Source organism: Oryx dammah, unplaced genomic scaffold (assembly GCF_014754425.2).
Source record: "Oryx dammah isolate SB20612 unplaced genomic scaffold, SCBI_Odam_1.1 HiC_scaffold_1, whole genome shotgun sequence".
NCBI classification, from domain to species: Eukaryota; Metazoa; Chordata; class Mammalia; order Artiodactyla; family Bovidae; genus Oryx; species Oryx dammah.
Genome location: NW_024070185.1, coordinates 100,012,386 through 100,028,484, shown reverse-complemented (window position 1 = coordinate 100,028,484; position 16,099 = coordinate 100,012,386). Strand labels below are relative to the sequence as shown.

The 16,099-nt window shown below is 40.0% G+C and overlaps 1 protein-coding gene across 2 annotated transcripts in view; it reads right to left on the bottom strand.

The window, feature by feature from the left end:
* KIAA1958 (KIAA1958 ortholog) overlaps window positions 1-15,128 on the bottom strand; it is a 72,800-nt gene extending 57,672 nt beyond the window's left edge. The window contains exon 1 of one of the 2 annotated variants that reach the window (XM_040239346.1): window positions 13,898-15,128. In XM_040239346.1, coding sequence (XP_040095280.1) covers window positions 13,898-15,065 — 1,168 coding nt within the window. In that variant the 5' untranslated portion in view covers window positions 15,066-15,128. The remainder of the gene's footprint in view (window positions 1-13,897) is intronic. The other variant, XM_040239345.1, reaches the window with a different exon arrangement.
* Window positions 15,129-16,099: the final 971 nt, after the last annotated feature.

Genomic DNA, 16,099 nt, shown 5'->3' with positions numbered 1-16,099 from the left:
AATTCTCAACTGGCGCCTGGCTTCCTAGCAGTCTTACTCAAATCCAAATTCACTGAAGAGAATTAGATCTTCAGGTTTACAGCAATTTGCTAGGCTGCTGTATTTGGATGCACTTTGCCTATCTGGGAGGTCTCAAGCATATGCTGATGAGCTTTAAACATATAAAAACAACAGTTTTTGCTACTTTTACTGGTAAAATAGAAAAATGCCTCTATTTTAAAGAAATAAAAAGTCAACTGGGAAGATTTTCCTGTAAAATATTAAGACAAATGATACTTAAAAAGGAAGTGAAGCATTGGAAAAAAAAGCTGATAAAACTGATTAACTTCTCAGAAAATTATGCATTTGTACAACTGAGAGCAATTAACTTGATTTTCTACTTCTGCCTTTCAGAAAACTAGTAAACAATTATGTTTGTAATTCTTAAAGAAAGATCATTAGTTGTCTGCAAAAATAAGCAATATTACAAGTTTAACCAAGTTCATGTTATTTTTAGGTATGGAGAAAGTGTCTCGAATAAATTATGATGTGAAATAGGTTGCCTGTAGCCACTGTACTTTTAATTCCCAGCTAAGACAGACCTTCCTTTCATTTATCATAGTGGCCTAACTGTTCACTTCACCACTTTTAGCCATGTATCACCCTCGTCTTCATATATATGCTATCTAAAGGCAAACAATTCAGTCTTCTTATAAAGTCACTGATAGTTTAACAGCATCTTAGCTCAGGAAATATAAGACAAATTTTTGGTTTTTTAGAACTAGGAATGTTCTGAGAGAGGAAGAGTTAAAATGGCTGTCTCCCATTTAAAGGGCAGGCAGAGCAAGAATCCTGCTTTTGTCTTGTCCATTCATTACTTGTTCATTGAGTAACTGCAGTACCCAACCTGGACCTGGCATTTGGGAGGCTTCCAATAGGTATTTGCTGAATAAATGGTCATGGCATGTTTCAGAATTCTTAATGGCTGTTTCATCCTATATACAGAGAACTTTGAATATATTATAAGTATTTGGGGTCCTGAAGATCTTTCAGTGTTACTGAAATCAGTGTTGCACCTTGGACAGAGAATACAAAGGTGGCAACAGAGATCACACGAGGCCAAACACTCAGAAGTCACCAAGTCTAATTTCCACATCGCCCACCTGTCTCCTGCTGTCCAGTGCCTTTGCTGTTGCCTCATTTGAGCATTTACTGCCATCTCCCATCTGAATTACTGCCATTTTTACCCTGTAAAACAGTCCTCAGTCCCAGTGCCTACTTGCCCACTGCTATCAGGGTGATCTTCTAAGATCACACAGAGGAACTGTGTTCCTCTGCTCTCCCTGTACGTGCAAAGTCCTCCACAGGTGGCTGCAGTCCATCTTTCCAGCAGCAGCTCTCCTGGCCTCTTTGAAATTCACTCACACCACACTCAGACCTTTGCCTCCCTGCATGCTCATGCGCCAATGTCTTTGCTCATGTTGCTCCATCACCCTGAAATACCCTTCCCTGTGTCCCAAAAGGCCGAGGCAACTGCTTTTCATGTGTCCCACAGCATTTTATATCCCTCTTAGATATGGCCTAGTAGGTCTGCTGCCTCCTCCTCTACACAACGATATTCTGGGGTCACGGAATCTGCCATTCATCTTTGTATTTTCACTAGTCCTGTCATAGAGCAGATCTTGCAATAAATGTTTAATAAACTGAAGTGCAAGCAACTTGTCCGGAGGTTTAGTAGAAAAATGTTTCCTGCTTCTGATTAACAGAATCCTTCTATTAAACCCTAGGTCTTCCTAAAGATGATTCTCAGAAAAAAATAATCACTTTATGATATACTCTAGCAGCCCAAACTTCGGAAAAGTGATAGGCATGACCTAAAAATGAAAGAAACAATTTGGTGTGGGCTATTCCTACACCAAGACAGCCAGAGATAGAGACCAGGGACCAGAGTACCAACCCTTTCTCTCTTAGATAAAAGGCAGGAAACTACACTTTTGGAACTCCAAGCAAATCTAGTACCTCACTTCCAGTCAGTAAACTAAAGGAAACAATTTCTTCTGCACGGAACTCAAATAGTGCTGATCCTGGAAATGAAAGTGCTATGTATAGAGATAATACAGGACATTTTGCTTAAAAAATAATTCACCCATCATAATCATGAGGAAAGCCATAGTGAAATCTGTGAGACTAATTCTCTAATTCTTTGTCTATAAACAAGTATACTGGTAGATAATGTTAGTAAAGTTTGCTTACCAAAAAACCTTCTATATTCAGTAATAACAATAATGTCATAATGCCTTTATCATAAATATTCCACTATCAACTTGATGCTTCATAAGCTATATTATAAAAGTGAAAGTGAAAGTGAAGTCTCTCAGTCGTGTCCTTGCAACCCCATGGACTGTAGCCTACCAGGCTCCTCCCTCCATGGGATTCTCCAGGCAAGAGTACTGGAGTGGGTTGCCATTTCCTTCTTCAGTACTCACATTTAAAAACATACAGAAAAGTATGCAGAATACTAAATTATGCTTACCAATGAACCAGATGGCTTTATGTGGATTAATTTAACCCTTATATCAACCGTAGAGAATAGAGCCATTATTTTCTTCATTTTACAGATGATAAAGCTAAGAGACAGAGAGGTTAAATGACCTGCCAAAGTCACCCAGAAAATAAGTAACGGAGCTGGGACTTGAATCTAGGCAGTTGTGTACCCAGATTTTCATAATGAACCACCACCGTGCCTCTATTACCTGTATATAACATGAGCTCATGTTTCTGTCAGACTTAATACATGTTAATAATGTAATATCTATTCCATGGTTTTAAGAGAAAACATCGTAGATACATCTCAAGTTTCTGTGTACTCAATGTCATCCCTCCTCTCTCCCAAAGGCACACATCGTGTACTGGTATGCCTCCTCCCAGCCTACGTTTCGTAACTACATGTGGTATGTGAGAATGTAACATACAACAACACACAGTGAGGTTTATTCACTTTTTAAAGTATGGTACTCTATATATTATTTCGCAACTCCATTTCAAAGATATAGCTATACTAATGTATGCAGATCTGGCTGATGTATATATTCCACTGAAAAATATATCACAATTTATCTTCTGACAGGCACTAAGGTTGTTAAACGATTTTTCCTTGTTTTCACAAAGAAAGTTGCAGTGTACACCCCTGTACTTTTCTCCTTTTATATGTGAGGAAGTTTATCTAGGACGGACGCCTAGAAACTGGACTCCAAGGCTGTATGATATGCACACATTTAACTTTATAAGGTACTATAAATTGCTCTCCCAAGTGGATGTGCCAAGTCATACTGCCACCAGCATGTTCTCTATAGTTGAAGCAACATTTGGAGTAAAGTTAATAATTTCTGCCTTTTTGATGGTATCATATTGCTGTTTTACTTTGCATTCCCTTGATTACCAGTGAGGTTGAGCATTTTTCATATGTTTATTAACTATACGGGTTTCCTCTTATTAGAAGCGCCTCTTCATTTCCCTTGCTCATTTCCCTACTGGATTATTTGACCTTTTCCCTACTGATCTGTGGAAGTTCTTCACATATTCTGTATATGAATATTCTTGGTTATGTGCATTAAAATCATCACACAGGTTTAACTGCTTGTCTTTTAACTTTATGATATCCCTTGTACCAGCTAAGATTTTAATGGCTGTCAGCATTTTCAATCTTTTCCTTTATGGTCTGTGCACTGTTCCCAACACCAAGGCCACGTAGCAAGATTTCCTTAAAGCTGTTTCAAGTTTTATATTTTCATATTTAGATCTTTATATGAGACTTACTTTCATGCCTGATGTGAGGTAAGGATCTAATTTTATCTTGTTCTACAGGAGAGACCAACTGTGCAATGCCATCCATTGTCTGGTGGATCCTCTCCCACTGATCCATGACACCTCTCTTTCACACACAGTTCCCACACATGTGTACATGTGTTTCTGGGCTCTCTACTCTGTTCCATCATTCTATTTGTCTATCTTTTTGGTCAGACTATTCCACTTCTATTATTACAGCTTTATAATAAGTTATATATAAGTTATCATAAGTTATAAACTATATTATATAAGGTATGGTGGGTGTTCATTCCTGCCTTGGTAAAACTTTCTTATTTTTTTTTATAACAGAATGAGTGTATATACTTAGTCACATTATCTCCTCCCCATCTCCTTCCCCAAGTGTAGAAAACAAGCCTAAAAACTCACTTAAAACCACAACTTCTGTCTTTCTTAAGAACTACAAAAAAGGAAGGAAAGAAGGAAGGAGGAAAGTGCCCCTCAGCCAGAGGCTGGAGACCACCATCCCCAGTTCCTTAAACTCATTCTGATCACAGGTATTCTACTACACATGATAAAACCTAAGACAACTCCCACCACCACCACCACCCTGACAACTGCCCTTTGATCAGCTGGGGAGAAGGGAATCTGTGACGCTTAGGCAGAGGACAGGAGATCCTGTGACCCTCAGGCAGGGGAGTTAAGAGGTGGTTATCTTGTCCAGAAACAGCTGAGACCTGTGATGCTCAGCGCAAGGGTAGAAGGGAGCCTCCAAACGGCTATGGGAAGGGGTGCTGATAGAAATATCTTAGCGGGTTCAGAGTGTCAGTAACATGTTTAAGGATATGCAGTTTCATCAAGGTTTTGACCTGGTCTTTCTTCCTGTGGACATGAAGTCCATATCATAATGGGAGAGAGGGATCTGATTTCTTCCCTATGCAATTAGGTGAGTGAAGAGTTGAATGGAACAAAGTCACTGTTTTTAGATGATGTTGCAAATACCAAGCTGTGAGTCCTGGAAACTCCTGGGAGCAGGTATTTAACTTACCCCAGATACGTTCTCAACATTGAATACCTATCAACACATGGTTGCATGGTATCGTGCACAACGTGTTGGGATTGAAGAGGAGTGCTTGGTAGCTCCATTAAGCCGCCCTGAGCATTACAAGAGAAGTACATGAATAAACTAGGTAAGCATCTAGTCCACTTACCTTCTTTTAAGAGGTCTACGACAAACTGTGGAAAATTTTTAAAGAGATGAGAATACCAGATCATTTTACCTGCCTCCTGAGAAACCTGTAAGAAGGTCAAGAAGCAAGAGTTAGAATGGGACATGGAACTACAGACTGGTTCAAAATTGGGAAAGGAATACATCAAAGCTGTATATTGTCACCTTGCTTATTTAAAATACGCGAAATGCCAGGCTGGATGAATCATGAGCTGGAATCTAGACTGCTGGGAAAAATATCAACAACCTCAGATATGCAGATGATACCACTGTAATGGCAGAAAGTCAAGTGGAACTAAACAGCCTCTTGATGAAGGTGAAAGAGCAGAGTGAAAAAGCTGACTTAAAACTCAACATTCAAAAAACTAAGATCATGGCATCCAGTCCCATCACTTCATAGCGAATAGATGGAAAAAAAATGGCAACAGTGGCAGATTTTTTTTTTTTTTTTTGGATTCCAAAATCACTGGGGATGGTGACTGCACCCATGAAATTAAAAGCTGCTTGCTCCTTGGAAAGAAAGCTATGACAAACATAGACAGCATATACTGAAGGACAGGGAAGCCTGGAATGCTTCAGTCCATGGGGTCGCAAAGAGTCAGACATGACTTACCAACTAAACAACAACAAGAGGCCTAATGAAACATAGCTCACTCTCCCTTATTAGAGCTTACCAAACTTTCCATATTTTTGCCACTCACTACCAAAGGCAATTCAAGGGTAAAATTATCTGGAGGTTATATTTCTCCAGCTTCTTTGTTTAAAACAATGAAAGCCCAGTCTAGCTAGTTTAGGCAGAAAAAGAATTTAATAAAGGCCACATAATTTCCCAGAACACCAAGAAACCAGATATGGAGGTGGTCAAACCATTGATTTGCCCTGGTGGAGACAAACCAGCAACCAAACTCCAGCTTAGGCCTCGGGTGGTAGAATCCTGTTCCTGCTGCCTCTGGAAACTGGACTGTATTTTACAAAACAGATTGCGGTAGGGACCACTTTATTTATTTATTTATTTTTGCCCATGCTGTGCAGCATGTGGGATTTTATAGTTCCTCTAGCAGGGCTGGAACCCATGCCCCCTGCATTGTTAAGTGTTGAGTCTTAACCACTGGATGGCCAGGGAAGTTTTAGGTACTTCTGATTAGAGTCTAGAGTGAATGCATTTGAATGGCAAAGCCTCAGGTCACAAGACTGTGCCCTCACTGAAATATCAACTTGGAAAAGAGAGTTTCTGGCCTCTCCAATGGGGTAGTGCAGATACACAAAGGAGGGAATTCTCTCAAACAGGAAAAGTGTTCAAAGTCACTGTGCAGTCAGAAGGAGTAACAATGTGCCATCTAACGTGGAACCTGCATTTCCTACATCCTTGATTCTCAAGTTTCAGTGTGCATACAAATTACCTGGAGATCATGGTTAAAATGCAAATTCTGATTCTGTGGGTTTGGGGTGGAACCTGAGAACCTGCATTTCTAGTAAGAACCCAGGTGATACTTGTTCATGGACCATTTTAGTAGATGAATGAATGTTAATGCACAAAATCAGAATCTACTTGACTATTCAAGAGTATTGAGCACAATCTAATCACAGCAACAATGACAATGAAAATAATAATGATGGAGACTACTATTCACTGAATGTTTATCATATGTCAAATACTCTGTTCAGTGCTTCACCTATACTTTGCATTTGGTCCTCAAACAATCCTGTGAGACAGACGGTTCTTATTACTTTTCAAATGAAGAAACTGAGTGTCAGAGAAATGAACTGAGTTAAGGTCACAAGGCCAGTAGGAGACAGGGCTGGGAATTTACCTAGGCATGTCTGACCCCAAACCCTGAGTGGCCAAGCTCTACTATCTCAGCGCCCACACTCCCTGCCACCAATCCTCAGATAAGCACCCCTTTATAACAAGCAGGGAAATGATGGCATAAACTAAGCCTGACTTTCAACTCTGCTTCTCTTAGCTTTCAGAATTCATGTTGCAGGTCTTCCTGCAGGAAGGTACAAGAAAGACTGTGCCTAAGAAAGCAAATATAGTATTGGTCTGTCTGATAAGAAGAGTCATATATTTCTTGTGGAATAAGGAACTGTATAAAATTATGTTTGCGTGTATATGTATGTATACATATGCATACATATACACATAAGCATATATTTACTTATGCATATTTTTATCCCTTAGATTAGAACACTGTTCTAGTACATCCAGCATTTGAATTATATATATATATATATATATATATATATAAACAACTCTATCTGCCTCACAAAGAAAACTAAATTTTCAAAACAACAACAACAACAAAAACTCACCCTGTATAAATAGTAGTAGGTGGAGAAGGGAAAGGCTACCCACTCCAGTACTCAGGCCTAGAGAATTCTATGGACTGTATAGTCCACGGGGTTGCAAAGAGTCGGACGTGACTGAGCAACTTCCAAAAAAAAAAAAAAAAAAAAGTAGTAGGTATCTCTGGTATGCTGTCTCTTTCAAGATTAGAATCCAGAATGGCCCTGGAAGAACACTCCCATCTGACCCCCCCAGTCAGCTGTGTGGTCTGTGTAGAACTGGTCTCGGTATCCTTTCCAGGGTAGGAGTTTGACGCCTCACCGGAAACAAACTAAACGTTCACAAACTAAACGTTCACTGACAGATGAATGGATAAAGAAAATGTGGTACATGTATACAATGCAGTACTCAGTTCAGTTCAGTCACTCACTCGTGTCCAACTCTTTGCAACTCCATGGACTGCAGCATGCCCGGCCTCCCTGTCCATCACCAACTCCTGGAGCCTACTCAAACTCATGTCCATTTCATTGATGATGCCATCCAACCATCTTATAATCTGTCATCCCCTTCTCCTCCCACCTTCAATCTTTCCCAGCATCAGGGTCTTTTCCCATGAATCAGCTCTTCACATCAGGTGACCAAAATATCAGAGTTTCAGCTTCAGCATCAGTCCCCTCCAATGACTATTCAGAACTGATTTCCTTTAGGATGGACTAATTTCCTCTGGATCACCTTGCAGTCCAAGGGACTCTCAAGAGTCTTCTCCAACACCACAGTTCAAAAGCATCAATTCTTCAGCGCTCAGCTTTCATTATAGTCCAACTCTCACATCCATACAAGACTACTGGAAAAACCATAGCCTTGACTAAATGGACCTTTGTCAGCAAAATAATGTTTCTTATTTTTAATATGCTATCTAGGTTGGTCATAACTTTTCTTTCAAGGAGCAAGCGTCTTTTTATTTCATGGCTGCAGTCACCATCTGCAATGATTTTGGAGGCACCCAAAATAAAGTCTCTCACTGTTTCCATTGTTTCCCCATCTATCTGCCATGAAGTGATGAGACAAGATGCCATGATCTTCGTTTTCTGACTGCTGAGTTTTAAATCAACTTTTTCACTCTCCTCTTTCACTTTCATCAAGAGGCTCGCTCTTTAGTTCCTCTTCACTTTTTGCCATAAGGGTGGTGTCATCTGAGTATCTGAGGTTATTGATATTTCTCCTGGCAATCTTGATTCCAGCTTGTGCTTCATCCAGCCCAGCGTTTCTTATGATGCACTCTGCATATAAGTTAAATAAGCAGGGTGACAATATACAGCCTTGACATACTCCTTTCCCCATTTGGAACTAGTCTGTTGTTCTATGTCCAGTTCTAACTGTTGCTTCCTGACCTGCATACAGGTTTCTCAAAAGGCAAGTCAGGTGGTCTGGTATTCCTATCTCCTTCAGAATTTTCCAGTTTGTTGTGATCCACACAGTCAAAGGCTTTTGTGTAGTCAATAAAGCAAAAGCAGATTTTTTCTGGAACTCTCTTGCTTTTTCGATGATCCAACAGATATCAGCAGTTTGATCTCTGGTTCCTCTGCCTTTTCTAAATCCAGCTTGAACATCTGGAAGTTCACGGTTCACACTATTGAAGCCTGGCTTGGAGAATTTTGAGCATTACTTTGCTAGCGTGTGAGATGAATACAATTGTGTGGTAGTTTGAACATTCTTTGGCACTGCCTTCTTTAGGGATTGAAATGAAAACTGACCTTTTCCAGTCCTGTGGCCACTGCTGAGTTTTCCAGATTTGCTGTACTACTCAGTCATAAAAAAGAATGAGATAATGCTGTTTGCAGCCTGGTAGCTCAGACGGTAAAGAATCTACCTGCAATTCAGGAGACCAAGGTTCAGTCCCTGGGTTAGGAAGATTCCCTGTAGAAGGGAATGGCAACACACTCCAGTACTCTGGCCTAGGAAATCCCATGAACAGAGAAGCCTGGCAGGCTACAGTCCATAGAGTCACAAAGAGCTGAACACAACTATCACACATACATAGATGCAACTAGCAATTATCATACTAACTGAAGTTAGAAAGACATACCATATGATATAACTCATATAAGTAAGTAAGTAAAGTCACTCAGTCGTGTCCGACTCTTTGTGATCCCATGGACTGCAGCCCACCGGGCTCCTCAGTCCATGGGATTCTCCAGGCAAGAATACTGGAGTGGGTTGCCATTTCCTTCTCCAATCTGTGGAGTCTAAAATATGGCACAAATGAACCTCCCTACAAAACAGAAACAGATTCATGGACATAGAGAGCAAACTTGTGGCTGGATGGGGCGAGGAAGAGAGAGAGACTGGGAAATTGGGGTTGGTAGGGCTTCCCTGGTGGCTGAGATGGTAAAGAATCAGCCTGCAATGCAGGAGACCTGGGTTCGATCCCTGGGTTGGGAGGATCCCCTGGAGGAGGGTATGGCAACCCACACCAGTATTCCTGCCTGGATAATTCCATGGACAGAGGAGCCTGGAAGGCTACAGTCCATGGGGTTGCAAAGAGTCAGACTCGACTGAGTGACTCAGCACACAAACAGAGGAAACGATTGCATTTAGATGGATAAATAACAACGTCCTACTGTGTAGCACAGAGAACTATATTCAATATCCTGTGATAAAAGATGATGGAAAAGAATATAAAAAAAGAATGTATGTATGTGTATAACTGAATCACTTTGCTGTATAGCAGAGATAGGCACAATACTGTAAATCAGCTTTACTTCAATAAAAAAGGGAGAGTTCCTGCACAAAATCATAAAGGAAGCTGTGTGTATATATATATTTAAGAAATATACACATAAACACTCAACTTATAATGCAATAAAAATTTAAATGTGACAAATGCTCCAAATTTACATAAAAATCTCAAAAATTAATAGAATCCAAACCACTTGGAAATAGACAATAATTCTAACAATGGATATCCTCTTTACGCATGACTGCTAAGATTTGAGTTGAGCTTTATAACAGAGCTAACATGAAAATTAGTAGTTTTATTCACATCTTGTTAACATTTTATAACGCTGTGAGTTTAGTTCTGAATAGAAAAGAAGTAAGAATGGCTTTCCAATAGGGAACCAGATTTTGGGGGGAGGGGCATGCTGTAGCCTATGGGATCTTAGTTCCTTGACCATGACTGAACCAAGGACCATGGCAGTGAAAGCACTGGGTCCTAACCACTGGACCACCAGGGTGCTCCCAGGAAACAGAATTTAAATGGTATCAGTAAAACTAAACAAAATGGACAGTTTCTTTTCGTTTCTGGCTGACTCAATAGTCATTTGTCAAATTATTTATTTTAAAAATATTATTCAAAGATACACAGTATTTCTACAATGATCTGATAAATACTTAAGCGTATATAACATCCATTTTAAAAGTACCCAATGTTACTTTCAGCTAGTTCTTCTAGAACCTTTCCTTGCTTAGTCCTAAGCATGCTTTACATAGTAAGTGCTTATAGTCGATCTACACATATTTATCCACATACATTTGGATGTGCTGGATTCTGAATTTCTTTTTTAAAAAATCTATGTTTCAAAAAAATTTATCCTATTACTATCAGGGCTTCCCTGGTGGCTCAGACGGTAAAAAATCCGCCTGCAGTACGGGAGGACCTGGGTTTGATCTCTGGATTGGGAAGATCTCCTGGAGAAGGGAATGGCTACCCACTCCAGTATTCTTGCCTGGAGAATTCCATGGACAGAGGAGCCTGGCAGGCTACGTTCCATGGGGTCACAAAGAGTTGGACATGACTGAGCGACTTTCACTTCACTTCATTTTATTACAAATAGGCAAGAAACACAAATACTGATAAATAAGTAAAACTTTTAAGAGCACAGAACATAGTTTGGGCTCCACAGAACAAAGGTAAATTGTAAATTAACTTTATATATTTCTCATTAAAGAAGAGTATCAATCAGATTTTAATTTGTCTCATTGATGCTTCCAGTTCAGAAAGTGTTTCTCCAAAGCCAATAATTTCCTAACAATATAACATCCTTCATGGAACAATGGATCAAAATATCAAGATCATTCCTTAGGAAATTCCTATTACAGTTAGTTCAAGCTTTAATTTCTAATTTACTATACACGTACAGTGGACTAATATCCACTAGACAGATGCAAGGAAATCTTGCAACTTGCTTTTTGCATGGTTAAATTATTAGGATATACAACACAAGTGGCAGTTTTACTAAGCTGTTTTGTTATACTGGACCACTTTGTAAGATACATTTCTGAATTCTACCCTCAAACATAAAGTAGAATGTAGAAACTGCTGTCAGGCTATCTCCTATTTCACACACAAAAAGGGGAGGGGGACAAATAAACTAGATTCACAACTATTTAAGTGAAAAGGTACTTCTTACATCTTATAGATATCAAGAATCAGATTTCTTAGAAAAAACTTTCACCAGCCTAATAAAGACAATGTTGTGTCTAATGATGTGAAGATTAAGTCAAAGACCATTTTGTGATTAAGTGATTGAAGTAAAACAAGAAAGGAAGGACAAGGAAAAGACAGCCCAAGGAATGGGGGAAAATATTTACAAAATGTATATTTAATAAAAGGCTTAAAGCTAGAATTCCCAGAGAACCCTACAACTCACCAATAAAATGGCAACATAACTGGAAAATGAGCAAAGGATCTGAATGGATTTTTCTCAAAAGAAGATACACAAATTAAAACCACAACAAGATACCACTTCACACACCCAGCAGGATAATTTTTTTTTTAATGGAAAACAAGTGTTGGTGAGCATATGGAGAAACAGGAACCATTTAAAATTATTGGTGAGACTGTAAAATGGTGAAGATGCTTTGGAACACAGTTTGGCAGCTCCTCAAAAAGTTAAACATAGAGTTACCATATGACCCAGAGATTCCACTTCTAGACAGTTGCCCAACAGAAATGAAAACGTCAGTTCAGTTCAGTCGCTCAGTCGTGTCTGTATGTCCACACAAAAACATGTACATAAATGACATTAGCAGCAATATTTACCACAGCCAAAAAATGGAAACCACTTAAATGTCCATCGGTTGATAAAGAAAAAACAAAATGTGGTCTATCCACACAATGAAATATTATTTGATAATGAAAGGGAAAATAATGCTGATAGATAGACACTACCACATAGATTAACCTTAAAAAAAGTATGCTCAGTACAAGAAGGCTGTCACAAAAGGCCATAAGATAAGAATCCATTTATGTGAACTGTGCAAAACAGGCAGATCTATAGAGACAGAAGTAGATAAGCAGTTGACAGGGGCTGTGAGAAGGGGGAAAAATGACTGCTAACGGGTATGGGGTTTCTTTCTGGGGTGATGAAAATATTCCAGAATTAGACAGTGGCGATAGTTACACAACTCTGAATATACCAAAAAATACCAAATTGTTAAAAAGAGTTATTTTAAGATCCATGAGTTTTATCTCAATAAAGCTGTTTTTTGAAAAGAAAGAAAGATGAATAAACTGAAAACCATAATTCTGAATCAGATATGAGTATTTTCATTGTATATTTTATTAGTAGTATCAAGATTATATTTGGAAATTATAAATTGAAGATTTCCTTTTGGAATCTTAAGGCTGACGCTAAAATGCGGAAAGCATGTTTGCAAAGCAATGTCATTTCAGGAGGTTAGAGGGTAACAGCAGAGATAGCTCAGGCTTCCAGAAGCTTTTCCTAAAGTACATGACTTTATGAGAAGAACTAAAATGAAACCAAAACGTGCCATGAATGTCTGCTTTCTACACAGCACTCTGCATGTCTGTTCATCCCTTCCATGTTTCTGCTTCTGGCCTATCAGATTTGAATCATGAACCCAAAACCATGACACTCAAGCCCCTTCTACATAACAACAGCTCAGACTAAATAAACACTGAATGCTAGAATTACAGAACATTTAGAATGTTAGAATTACAGACAAGGGCCTCATACAACTATTTTCTTTTCCTCTCAATCCATTCTAGTTAGATCCATGTATTTCAGAAATGCAAGTTATCTGATTATTATATATTTTGAGAAAAAATATAAACTACTTCTTCTAGATATATTTGTGTGTTTTGTTTTGCTTTTATTTTTAAAAACCTGTCTTAAATTGCCACACCATTAAAATGAATAAAGTGCTAAATTGGTTCCAATAAATAATACTGGCAAAAAAAAATATTAGGTTTATTTTCATTATATGCCTAACCCAACATCATTTTGGCTTCAAAACTGTAACCAAATACCTTGATACTGATAGGAGAGCAAAGCTTTCAAAAATCATTTTACTGTATAAAAATTCAGCTTCAGATCAGATATAAACCTTAAATCTAGCCATGTGATATCAACAGCACAATCCTACAGCTGTCCTCTCAGCCCTGAGGTACACCGACTAGATGATGAATTTCCTTTTTATATCACCTGAGTACATTCTATTTCGTTATTTCTATCTTTCTGAGAATAACAAAGGCCCAAATTCTAGCAGATTGGGCCGACGGCTTTAGGAGTGCTGGCGGCGCACAACTCTCGGATGTGCGTGAACGAGGGACTCTGTCGCCTCCCGCGCCATACCTGGTATGCACTGTACCGGGGCCTCGGTGGTTACGGTTGGAGCGACTGGGGGCTGCTGCTGGCTGGAGCTCACTTCTGGCTCTGTGTTAACTGAGGGAGAAAGGGCCACCTCACAGGAGGAGACCTGGCTGGGCAGATGGGACAGGAACTCTTCGGAAGCAACTTGTTCATCCTGTCCCGGCAGCTGCAGGGCAGACAAAGGGATGCTGATCTGTTTGTTAGGATGGGATGTGCTCACGGGCATCTGCATGGCCACGTGCTGGCTGGTGCCCTGGGCACCAGGGGGACCCCTGTTAGGTGAAGCCAGAGATACCCTGGTGGTCTTCTGGACAACTGGTCTAGACATCACAGAGGGGGATGCGGACACACCATGTGGGTCCAGCTCTGTGCTGATGGCCGATGTTACGTGGGAAATCAGCTTAGCAGACCCTAAGGAGGGACCAGCATGAGTCTGAGACTTGGGTTTTGCCATCTGTGTCAATGACAGGGCTGGGCCATCTGCCCCTCCAGTCAGCTCTGCGTTTGCCACGATATAGTAATCTTCGGGAATCTCCTGTTTGATCTTCTTAATGATGACATCACTGCTGCATTCATCAATCATTTGAGTCTGGGAGCTCGAATGGAGAGAAGACGGGACTATTCCAGGCCTTTTTCGCACAATGCTTTGAGGCCTCTGCGGTTGGGGTTCAAAGTCACTATCTTCATCTGTAACAGAGGACTCACAAACCATGTCAAACAGAGTGTTTTCATCTTCATACTCTTCAACCGCCTCATCCAGTTCAGAGGGCTCACTGCAATAAGAGAAGTCACAAGAGTCTCTGGTCCGATTACAGTCTAGCTTCGTTTTCACTGGTCTCCCAGGGTACCTTTCAACGGGGCTAGTTTGAGTCTCAGAGGGCACGCCAATTATACTTGGACTATCAGAGTTAAAACTTCTGTTATCCTGGAAACAGACCCTTTCTTGGGAGCCAGCTCTGCAAGTAGCTGTCAGTGGCCAGTGATAAGCATGGCCTGCACTACAGCCCCACATTGCCGTCAGGTTCCCATGGGAACCTTCTGAAAGTAAGTGTTTCAGGTTTGGAATGAGGCTGCAAATGGTCCCATGGCTGTGGGCCCAGCTGACCAATTTGGATAGATTCTCAGATGAGGTATGAAGGCAATCCTCCATGTTACAGGATCAGCAGTGTCTTTCCTAAAAGGAAATAATCAAAATAAGAAGCCATTATTACCCAATATATTCCCAGATCTCAATCACTTCAATTTCCTTGAACTATGATTAGGTGGCACACAATAAAAGTAATAGTTAATACCATGTATATGGGTAGAGACTGGAAGAGAATGTAGGGGAAAAGTAGAAACAGTTTATGGTTTCTGGCTGTGGGATTTGAGAATTTCTGTTATTTCTTTTATTGTTATTAATATAATGTCTACATAAGAAAAAAAGTGAAAAAAAAAAACAAGCAATAAAAAAGAGGTGAACTTTTTTATAGCACATTTTACTTTCAAAGTTACAGAGAGACAGGTTCAATTAACCAGGAGGATGAACTTCCAATTTCACCTTCCACCACCATAAACTTCATCACTAGAGGAAGAGTCAACAAAGGCTCAGATCCATTCTGGGATGGATGGGAGAGAAGGGAAGTCTGGCTGTTTTCTGCTGGATACCAGAAAACAAATGACATTACTGGGAATCCATGAAGGAAATGTGGGGCTAAATCTGAGATGTGGGGAAGAAAGATCTTTTAACAGAGAAGGGAAAACAGACTGAAAGGAGAGCCACTAGAGGCCCCTGCTGGGATGGGGTGCAGGCAGGCTGCAGACCGGAAGCAAGGATGAGCAGGCCGGGTGCCAGACGCTAACCAAGTCTTAGGAGCAGGGTTCCCATCTTCCTGCTGTCTGAAATTCCTGACACACTGCCTTTATCTCACAGTTCAGAGGTAAAAAGATTCATCCGGTCTATTTTACCATCTTAGGTTCCTATACACACAAGTTGGTATATAACCAACTACCAAATAGAAATAAATCATTCTTTATTGGACAGAGGTCAAAAAGAATACTTGTCACGGGTCCTTGACTGGGTAAGAGTAAGGACAACATAACAGGCAAAAAAAGTGAAGAAGGTACAGACGGAATCCATGTGTGATTGGAAACGTCTAACGAGGCTCTGTCAAAAGGGAGACCCTGGGAAGAACCAGCAAGAAG